This window comes from Raphanus sativus, chromosome 6, assembly GCF_000801105.2.
Source record: "Raphanus sativus cultivar WK10039 chromosome 6, ASM80110v3, whole genome shotgun sequence".
Lineage (NCBI taxonomy): Eukaryota > Viridiplantae > Streptophyta > Magnoliopsida > Brassicales > Brassicaceae > Raphanus > Raphanus sativus.
In genome coordinates, this window is record NC_079516.1 from 15,087,360 (window position 1) to 15,098,225 (window position 10,866).

General features: G+C 35.1%; 1 protein-coding gene, 4 non-coding genes and 1 pseudogene across 5 annotated transcripts; 1 reads left to right on the top strand and 5 right to left on the bottom strand.

Moving 5' to 3' along the window:
* Positions 1-167: 167 nt before the first annotated feature.
* Positions 168-322, bottom strand: LOC130497131 (U4 spliceosomal RNA). The gene has a single exon (XR_008936144.1). It is a non-coding gene; the product is annotated as a U4 spliceosomal RNA (small nuclear RNA).
* Positions 323-1,352: 1,030 nt separating this feature from the next.
* LOC130497328 (U1 spliceosomal RNA) lies at positions 1,353-1,532 on the bottom strand (annotated as a pseudogene).
* A 1,270-nt stretch (positions 1,533-2,802) lies between these two features.
* Positions 2,803-2,963, bottom strand: LOC130497236 (U1 spliceosomal RNA). Its single transcript, XR_008936245.1, has one exon. It is a non-coding gene; the product is annotated as a U1 spliceosomal RNA (small nuclear RNA).
* Positions 2,964-3,860: 897 nt separating this feature from the next.
* Positions 3,861-8,988, top strand: LOC130495586 (probable disease resistance protein RF45). Its single transcript, XM_056986998.1, has 4 exons — positions 3,861-4,415; positions 6,486-7,820; positions 7,950-8,604; positions 8,692-8,988. The coding sequence occupies exons 1-2, from the start codon at positions 3,861-3,863 to the stop codon at positions 7,752-7,754; spliced, it is 1,824 nt and encodes a 607-aa protein (XP_056842978.1). The 3' UTR covers positions 7,755-7,820; positions 7,950-8,604; positions 8,692-8,988.
* Positions 8,989-9,195: 207 nt separating this feature from the next.
* Positions 9,196-9,357, bottom strand: LOC130497214 (U1 spliceosomal RNA). Its single transcript, XR_008936224.1, has one exon. It is a non-coding gene; the product is annotated as a U1 spliceosomal RNA (small nuclear RNA).
* Positions 9,358-10,456: 1,099 nt separating this feature from the next.
* Positions 10,457-10,610, bottom strand: LOC130497374 (U4 spliceosomal RNA). The gene has a single exon (XR_008936365.1). It is a non-coding gene; the product is annotated as a U4 spliceosomal RNA (small nuclear RNA).
* Positions 10,611-10,866: the final 256 nt, after the last annotated feature.

A 10,866-nucleotide genomic window follows, 5' to 3' on the forward strand; every position in this document is an offset into this window, starting at 1 on the left:
GTAACTTTTGTACATTTATTAGATCATTCAGCGACTGATTATCATGTAACGAAGTTGTCATGAAAAAAAAAACAGATCAATGTTAAAGTGTTGTTGCCTAATGAAGAGACGAGACAACAAATAGGCTTTTTCCAAAATACAAAGAGATTTGAACTAAAAGATTGTAGGGCTTTACACCGAAGGGAGCCCTTCCAGAAATTCTCAGAGTCCAAGGTCAAAGCCCAAGATCAATGAGGGGGTTTTTGGAAATAGTTTTCAACCAGCAATAGACGCGCCTCGGTTAGTACCTCATATGCTGCGTCATTGCCCCAAGCGCAAAGATGCTTTTTAACTTGCGTAAGCCTCTTTGTTTTATAATCAAACAAAACCAAACTACTAGGAACATACTTCCGATGTGGGATTCTATAAGTAGCTTGCCAACATAAAAGACATTATATAATAAACATAAAAGAGGAGATCAGTATCATATAACTAGAGAATTGCAATAACGTTATCTAAGATACGACATCTTAAGTAAATTGCACGCTGCATCTAAATCTCTTCTTAGACTCTGCTTCGCGAGTCCTTCCCTTCTATCACCTTAACTGACCCATCATTCAAACCGACCGCAAACTGGTTTGGCTCTTGCGGGTGAGCGGCCACAACTAGAGGGGACAAGCATTTGTTCCTGTGAAAGCAAAGAGACTTGATATACAGACATACGTTTATAATTGTCTGGCTTCCTTTTAAGTCGATTTCGCAGATTCAAGACGACGGAATCTTAGATTAACGTAGAATTAAGAATCTAATGAAGTGTTGGATGAACACTTACCCTTGAGGCAAGCGGATGGAGAGATACGACATCGTCGAACACTCCAATGTTACCATCGCAGAAAGTGGTGTAGACCTCCATGATTCTTGATGATGATTTATATAGGAGAGAAAAAATAACTTTTACTAAAGAGAAAAAATAAATTTGTCTACGAGTATTAGATCATACAACTGTTGGAACAAATGTAATGGAGTTGTTGTTTATTTTCAACAAGTGATATGGTGGGAGGATAACCAAGAGTAATGTTAAGAGAGCTTTGTATTGAAGAGTCAAAAGAGATACATGAATAATGAGTATTACTTATCTTATTGAACACATCCTTTTCTTTGATGAACTCTTGGTTTGTCTGTAGACTGTAAGAAAACAAGTATTTTGATCATTATATCTAACACTGAGTTCTGTTCTTGATATCGTAAGTATATTTTCGGTTTACTCAAGTTTTTTGCTATGGGGTTTGTATATAATCTCTTACTGTTATAGTTCATAGCGCACATCCATAACTTATGTTAAGCAAACAAAGACTAAAGACTGATACGGATGGTAGGAGCCGCGCGAACGCAGGCTCCCTCTGCCACAAATAATAACGCAGGCTCTCCCACTTGGGGAGACTTTAGGCTAAGCGCCCTCTCCTTTGTATCCTCTCCTTTGTGCAATGGAGAGAGATCACTAGCCTAGGCCACTCATAATTTTGATTATGAGTTGACCCCGTCCAGGTAAGTGATTTGCTCGTTCTCTCCCCTTCTCTTTTTATACTATGCTTCGCGAGTCCTTCCCTGCAAACGTAAGCGATGTGGGACATCATCACAAGCTTTAAACAGCAACATTGTTAGGTGTTATATATACGGGCTGGACACTACAGGCCCAACTAAATGTGTGGTAACCGCCGTGGTTAAAAGCATATATGGATTGTATAGTTAGGGAATGTGTTTAAAGAAGATAAATTCTTTAAGAGCATAGAGATTGAACACACTATGGGAAGAAGTAGTTCACTAGAAAGTCCAAACAAATGTATATTTGGAGGCTGGAGATCAAATATATGGGAAGTGAGTTTTATATACTGGGTTCGAAAGTTATTCAACAATAACATCGAATACATACAAGAAGAAGAAGAAAGAAGAGAGAGGAAAGATGAATTTCAGCAGACCGAAGTTGGTTTTCCAAGTAAAAAAGATGACCTCTCTGATTACAAGTGTCTTGGGACGCAAGAAAACACTTGCAGGTGAAAACAGAGGAAGGGGAGATGATTCTCGGAAGAGACTACTGAAGCTAACGAGACCATTGGCTGCTGGTAAAGGCTAAACTCACTTCAGAAAAAGGATAGTTTTTTTTTTTGGAAAGCCCAGGAGTTCGACTCAAGATACTCATCTCAGTGCAAAGACTGAAGATGGCGCTTGAGATTAATAGGGACCGTTGATCGGAATCTTAGATTAACTTAGAATTAAGAATCTAATGAAATGTTGGATAAACACTTACTTACCCTTGAGGCAAGTAGGCGGATGGAGAGATATGACATCTTAATCTATGAGTGTATGCGTCGAACACTCCAATGTTACCATCGCAGAAAGTGGTGTAGACCAACTGGCTGTTTCAGCTCCATGATTCTTGATGATGATTTATAAAGAGAGAAAAAATAACCTTGTCTACGAGTGTTATATCATTCAACTGTTGGAACAAATGTAATGGAGTTGTTGTTTAGTTTCAACAAGTGATATGGTGGAACCAAGAATAATATTAGAGAGTTTTGTATTGAAGAGATACATGAATAGTATTATTCATCTTATTGAACACATTCTTTTCTTTAATGAACACTTGGTTTGTCTGTAGACGGTAAGAAAACAACAACAGAAATGTATGTATTTGATCATATATCTGCATTGAGTTATGTATTTAAAAAATAAAACTGCATTGAGTTATGTTCTTGAGAGGATAAGTGTACTTTATGTTTACACTTCAAAGATACAGCAGGGCTATAAATGTTTAAAATTGAATGGTAGGAGCTGAGCGAACACAAGCTCCCTCTGCCACAAATAACGACGCAGGCTCTTCCCACTTGGGGAGACCTTAAGCTAAGCGCCCCTCCTTAGTGCAATGGAGGTCACTAGCCTAGGCCACTTGTCTTCTTGATCACGAGTCGACCCGTCCAGGTAAGTGATTTGCTCGTTGTGCATATAAGTACACTGAACGAACACCTGTAAGAAAACTAGCATATTGTAATGCTGAACAACACATTAAGACATAAGTCTAAATCATATTAACTTAACTATTTATTGTATCTGCATATTAGTAAAATAATATATTTATGGAAAATTAGTTGGAATGACATACAATTTACTAGAAATTACTAGAGTAACACACCAAAAAAAAAAAAAAAGGCTTCATCTGGACTCAAATGCCCCGTCGGTAAAAAAATATCAATTAAGATAAAATTCCCATTCCTATTACTTGACCAAAAAATGGTGAAATCTCTTTAAAAAAAACCAACCACGATATCTTTCTCTTCTGTAGTTCCAAGAACCCTAAATCCCAAAATTGTGAAATCCTCAAACTCTTGACTCTCTTTAGTTTTCATCATGATTTCTCATCGATTTCGTCATCTCCACACCCTAATCAACCACTAAAACCTTCGATTCACATAGGAGAAGTGAACCCGAAACCCAATCGACGAACCCTAAACCCCCTTTCTAAAATTTTCAGCTGCGTGAATCTTAAGGCTTTCATCCCTTACAATCTCCTCTCCACATCAATCAGTTTAATCCACCTATTTTTCCACCAAAGGTTAGTCTCTGTTAAACGATTTTTAATATTCAGTATCAAATGAATTCGATTTTCACACGACACAGAGTAGATAGAAGTGTTTTTCGTTTGTACATTTGTTGATATCAGTTGGGTATCGTCTGGGTCTAGGTCTTGGTCGTTTTTCTTCAGTCTTGGTTTGTAATACTTACTACATCTAACATTTCTTTTCAGATGGATGACTACATCAAACAGTGGAAAAAGATATCCAGCAAGACTTTATGAAGAGGGGAAATCTCCATTACAGCATCGAAGCATGAATCATAACTGTCACTTGGCTAATTTGCAGATGGTGAAAGAAGAAATTGGTTTAGATGCGTGGGAATCTATTAAAACATCATTTGTTGGAGTTATTCTGAAGCTGAAAGAGCTGAATTATACCTGGTCAGCCAAGGCGGTTCACCATTTACTTACAAACCAATTGGTGGTTAATAATATCCATGAGATATGGAGTGCTATAGAAGGTCAGGCAATAAGGTTTTCGCTATATGAGTTTGGTGATATTACAAGTTTAAATTGCGAGCCTTTCAACATAAATGAAGAGGTGGAGATTGATCATAAACCATTTTGGGAAAAGCTTGGTGTTTCTCCTTCACATGGTCATATGCTTTCTGAGTTGCGGTTGTTGTTCACTAAAGTTAGGAATTGGACGTTTGAGGAGAGAAGAATGTTTGGTTTACTATGTGTCTTGTCTGTTGGAGTACTTGGCATCTCTCCAGGCAGTAGAATTCCTTTGGATCAAGCAAAGAGAGTCCTAGACATAGAAGCATTTGATAGATACCCTTGGGGGCGTGTGGGATTTTCTAGCCTGGTAAATTCAGTGAAAATTGTTTCATATGAAGAAATGAACAAGTATACAATGTATTATTCTGAAAGTTTGTTGTTTGTAAATGTAGAAAGTATAAGTATGCCATAACATGAAAACAAAAATCTGCCAAATTTTAAAAAGTCTACGAGATAAATCTGTATGCTAGTACAAAATTTTCGACATATTAGAAAATCTGCTGTTATAGGATACAAATCTGCCACTAAAAGTCTACCAACGTAAAATAAATCTGCGAGTGCAATCAAATCTGCCATCATGTGAGGTATACTTTTTCTGAAAGTATGTGATGATATTAAGTTTGCGATACTAAGTCTTCGGTAAAAAATAAATCTGCGACGGTTTATTAAATCTGCCATCAAGTATTGCAGTTTTTTCACAGCAGATTTATTTTACTGTTTCGTTAAAAAAAAAGAAAAATTTGATGACATGCAGTAAAAAAAAAACTGTAAATTTTTTTTTTTAACAAAGAAAATAAGGGTAGTTTAGGCATAAAAAACATTCTAGTAAATTAAAAAAAATCTATGTTATTCTAGTGATAATAACATAATTTCACGTTATTTTAGTAATCTTCCCTATATTTATTCTATATAACTTACTTAGTATATTGAGTAAATGTTTGAATATCTTTTTTTTATTTTTGTTTAGAAGAATTATTGCAACTTTTGGGTACACCGATCCTACTGAGCTTGAGATAAGCAAATCGAAAAGAGGAACTGAAGAAAGCTAAAGAGTCACTGGTTTCAGAACTTGCCGATGAACGCTGCTTCCCAAACTAGAGTCTGAAGCAAAATGTCTAGTTTCAACGAATGCTGAGACAAAAGCAGTATTATCGGAGCTGAAAGAAACCTGCATATACATCTTGTCCAAGGAATAGGGTGAGAGATATCTTGGTTAGTACATATGAACTAGTCAGGACTTGTAGAGACTAGGGTTCTGTGACTAGTTCAAGTTTTTTCGTGTAGCTCAAGTCACTAGTTGACCTCTTCCACACTTATCAAAGACATAAACACAACTGTAGAGGCAAGTGGGTTAACAATATTAGTTTAGTTTAAATTTGATTTAGACTTTCTTTATATATTTTTTAAACCACATAGATAAAACTATCTTTAAGAAACTAACATATATTTAATATAAATTAGTTTGGAACAATAATTCAAAGTGTATAATTATAGAAGTCATTTTCTACGTGTATCCCTTATTTTAATTTTTATGATGATTAATTACATAGATAAACTTAATAAATTAAAATATTATATCTAACTCTTACTATCAAAATTTTTTAATTGTTTTTAATTTTTGTTTCGTTTCTATATTATTTCTAACTAACATATATGTACCATTTAAATATTAATTGAATGAACAATGATAAATTTTATAAACAAAAATATATACTATACATATTATAATTTAAAATAAAAAGTTCCCAAAAACAAATGTTGATATCAAAATTATATATTTACTTTAAAAATAATCTTAAATAATTTTATATACATATGTATTGTTTGAACAAGTTTTATTGATATACTGAAGTACAAATAGAGTTAAAGAATCGTATACAACACAAGAAAATACAATTTATTACATAAGCAGAAATATGAGACATATTATATATATTTTAAAACTAATAAAAATATTGTCTTGTATATTAAGCTGTTTTCTTATATGAATTTACATAAACTTATTAAACTATATTTCGAAATCTAAAAAACAATCAACTAGATGCAACTAATTAAATTAATCAAAATTTTATTCTGATAAAAATAAAAAAGGTTATTGTTGATTTTAGAAAATTATATTCAATATAATATACCTAAATAATTATCAACCTGATTAAATATTATATATCCAAAATCACATGCCTAATTAAAGTGACATATTATTATTTATAAATAATCATACATACAAATTACATAATAAATAAAAATTTACATATTAACTAATTCTAATAATATATTTGTTTTGTAAATATTTATACCCGTGTATGAGCACGGAAAAATCACCTAGTTTCTAATTAAAGACACATCTGGTAAAGTTTTCTGTTATAGTAAATTTAAGAAAGGTGACTACGATATCGAAACATGTCAGTTGCATGACATGATGAGAGAAGTTTGTTTACGCAAAGCTGAAGAAGAGAATTTCGTACAAACCATTGACACATCAACTGCAAATTCGAAATCTACTTTTTATTCTCGCAGACTTGTTGTTGGACGTCAGCCTGCTTATACATTTGATGTGGATAAAGAGGTGAAGAATCGAAGCCTTAGAACTCTCTTGTTTCTCGAGAGCAAAGGAGTGACAGCAACAAGTTTATTGTTTACAAGTCATAAGCTGATGAGAGTGTTAGATCTCTCTTATATGTGCTTTCAATGGGGGAAGGTACCCACAAGCATCGGGAAGCTCATCCACTTGAGATATTTGAGTTTGAGAGATGCACGTGTAATTCAACTTCCTTTTTCTATGCGGAATCTGAAGAAGTTGCTCTATTTAAACCTAGATATATCATTAGGTGGAGTTTACATTCCCAATATCTTTAATGAGATGCGAGAATTGATATTCTTGTCTTTTCCCAAGGGATTACATGATGAGACAAATTTGGAATTGGGAAATCTGGTCAAGCTGGAGACGTTGAAGAATTTCAACACAAAACATGGGAGAGTGACGGATCTAGAGGGTAAGACACGGCTCAGATCCCTCTCTTTCAATATTACAGACAAGGGCTATACCATTAAGACTCTATCTTCATCTCTACGTGAAATGAGATGCTTGGAGAGTCTTACTATATATCATTACAAGTTGTATACTCGCACGAATGATGATGATGAAGAAGGATTTGTTTGGGATTTTGTTAATCTCAAACAGCTGTGGTTGGAGAAGATATATATGCCAAGGTTACCTGATGCGCAACATTTTCCTTCTCAACTCTTAACTATATTTCTAAGTGATTGTTATTTGGAGAAGGATCCAATGACGATTCTAGAGAAATTGCTTCATTTGAAAGAGATTAGTTTACATTTTCGATCTTTCAGTGGGAAAAGAATGGTTTGCTCGAGGGATGGGTTTCCTCAATTGCATAAGCTAGAATTTATTGGATTGGAGGAGTGGGAAGAGTGGATAGTAGAAGAAGGCTCCATGCCCCTTCTTCATAATCTCAAAATTGGCTATTGTCCAAAGTTAAAGGAGCTTCCTGATGGACTGCGATTCATCACTTCTTTGAAGAGTCTGATCCTTTTTGAAATGGCAAATGAACAGAAGAAAAGACTGTCGAAAGGAGGAGAAGATTATTACAAAGTCCAACACATTCCTTCTGTTATATTCTATGATTGATCTCGGCAACAGTGAGTCAGACAACAGCTCAAGGAGACGAGACTCTCAGCAATTACGGGCTATCAGGTATATATATTATCTAGGAATGAACTTCTCGGCAACCTCTTTGGTTTGCATGAACTACACTTTAGTTAGATTATTGTAATTTGTTGGAATGTCTCTGATGATGTGTTTTACCCATTGGTTTTGATATAGTGGCAAACAGAGTATATTTTACAAGTGAAACATACTGGCACACTGACGCGGTGAAGCTGTTCGACGGAAGTGTCTAACTGAGACACTTGATCTCCTGCACTGCTTTAAGTTTGCCTATTATTAGTATTCTCTTTACATTTTCTTGTATTTGTTCTTCTTAAAGATTTTAACAACATATCGATTTTTTTTTTTTTTTGAGATTTTTCATTTTGTTTTTGTAACTCGAAAATTTACATGCCTTTGTACAAAGATTTATGGATTGATTTCCACAGAATAGTTGTTTTTTTTTCAGTAAATATTATTTGGATTATGAACTCATGAATCCTCCTCTCCTCTGGTGTTTGAGCAACAGATATATGGCTGAGACACTGTTTTGTCTGTAGCCGAGAAACTACGTGACCTTCTTGCCAATGGGTGTAGTATGTATAAAACTATCTTCATCTCTCAGTAAAAAAAAATCCCACAGTTGGAGAATCTTACTGTATATGATCGAGTCTTGTTGCTTATTAGCTTCAGAGGAAGAGAGTCCAAAAAATTCCTCCAGTATAGCTGCTGACCCTTTGCTGTCTTCCTTCATTTCTCCAATGGCGGATGGACTTTTCATTTCAGAGACGAGTTCTGCCAAAAAGACATCAAACCAGAGTTTGCCTGAACGGTATGGTATTGGTTTTCATCATCCTCAGATTGGCTTTTTCCTACATTCACTCTCTGATTGTTCTTTGTCTTGACTGGATATTTACAGGAGTGTTGAGAAGAAGTCGCTTTCAGCAGAGGATCACAGAGAAAAGTTGAAACAGAGCGAGTTCGTTCAAGGGGTTTTCTGCTCAATGATTCTTGATGATGATTTATAAAGGAGAGAAAAAAATAACTTTGTCTACAAGTATTATTAGATCATTCAACTGTTGGAACAAATTTAATGGAGTTGTTGTTTGTTTTCAACAAGTGATATGGTGGGATAACCAAGAATAATGTTAGAGAAGCTTTGTATTGAAGAGTCAAAAGAGATACATGAATAATGAGTATTATTTATCTTATTGAATACATCCTTTTCTTTAATGAACTCTTGGTTTGTCTGTAGATTGTAAGAAAACAACAACAGAAATATATGTATTTTGATCATTATATCTACACTGAGTTCTGTTCTTGATTCTTACTATGGGGTTTGTATATAATCTCTTAATATTATAATTCATAGCGCACATCCATAGCTTATGTTAAGCAAATATTTAAAGACCGATAAGGATGGTAGGAGCCGCGCGGACGCAGGCTCCCTTTGCCACAAATAATGACGCAGGCTCTCCCACTTGGGGAGACCTTAAAGCTAAGCACCCCTCCTTAGTGCAATGGAGGTCACTAGCCTAGGCCACTCGCCTTCTTGATTACGTGTTGACCCCGTCCAGGTAAGTGATTTGCTTGTGCTCTCCCCTTCTCCTTTTATACTCTTCTTAGCAAGTCCTTCCCTTTAAGTGAAACCGATGTGGGACTTTCACACATCTCTTATTCACGAGCTTTAGAGACGGCAAATTGTTGGGTTTTACACACATGGGCCGGACGCTAAAGGCCCAAGTTAAGTATTTGGTAAACTACTCTTGGTTAAGAGCATACATGCCAAATTGAACCTAGAATGCTAGCTTTTAACTATCAACCATCCAAACGTTCCTTGCAAAATTGAAACGATTGAATCTGATTTGTATTTTTTACTTACATAGTCATGAAGCCGTAAGAACATTTAGGTTCAACTATAAACGGAAAGTATGCATTACAAGATTAGCATGCAAACAATCTGCATGGACTATATAAGTAACCCAACATTAATCCAAATGTACCTAAGAGAAGGATTCAAGAAACACTAAAAAAGAAATTAGATTAGCTATGGTATGCCTGCAATAATGTTTACACTTCAAAGATCAGCAGGGCTATGGTATGAACGCGGCTGCTATACACACGAGCAAGGCCCCTCTAACTTAAGTGTTTGAAGCCCTTTTCTTTTACATTTCTGGATACGCACCACTCTGACTTATCCCTCCCATACAGTATTTTGTTTCGTATAGTGGATCAAATGTTATATTCGATCAACAAAACGCCACATATTAATTTGTTTTTGTGATCTTTAATGAAATTTTTGCTGATCCCTACGTTACCAAAACTACCCAAAGTTCTTGAAGTCTGAACTTTATTTGTTTGTGAGAGAGAATACAAACTGCAGATTTGCTCTGATGATTCTTGTCTTGACATGATTTTACAGGAATGTTGTTATGCAGTGTCTTTCAGCAGAGTATAAAGCAGAGAAAAGTTGAAACAGAGCGAGTTTATGGACTTTCAGTTCCACCATTCTCGATGGCAATAATTTATAAAGAAGAATATTCTTGTAATTTCGGTACATTTGTTAGATCATTCAGCGATTGATTATCATGCAACAGAGTGTTAAAGAGATGCGTAATGAAGAGACCAGAGAAAACAATAAGGCTTTCCAAAATACATGAAAAAATTGAACTAAAAGATTGCAGGACTTTACCTACGAAGGGAGCCCTTCCAGAAATTCTCAGAGTCATAGGTCAAAGCCCAAGATCAATGAGGGGGTTTGGAAATAGTTTTCAACCAGCAATAGACGCGCCTCGGTTAGTACCTCATTAGCTGCGTCATTGCCCCAAGCGCAAAGATGCTTTTTAACTTGCGTAAGCCTCTTAGTTTTATAGTCAAACAAAACCAACCTACTTGGAACATCTTTCCGATGTGGGATATTAGAAGTAGCTTGACCTACCCCAAAGCTATTACTATAAACTTTCATCCTGAGTGTGTATACAATTGTTATCGAACTACCTTTTTTCCGAAAAGAAAACAATTTAACATACAATCTTTGAATAACTTGTTAAGAAAGAAAGTAGAGAATTGCAATGCAAAACTAATATACTTTAAA

Coding starts and splice junctions, on each gene's coding strand:
- LOC130495586 (XM_056986998.1), top strand. CDS start 3,861: ATGAATCATAACTGTCACTTGGCTAATTTGCAGATGGTGAAAGAAGAA. Junction 4,416..6,485: donor GTGTGGGATTTTCTAGCCTG/GTAAATTCAGTG, acceptor AGTAAATTTAAG/AAAGGTGACTACGATATCGA.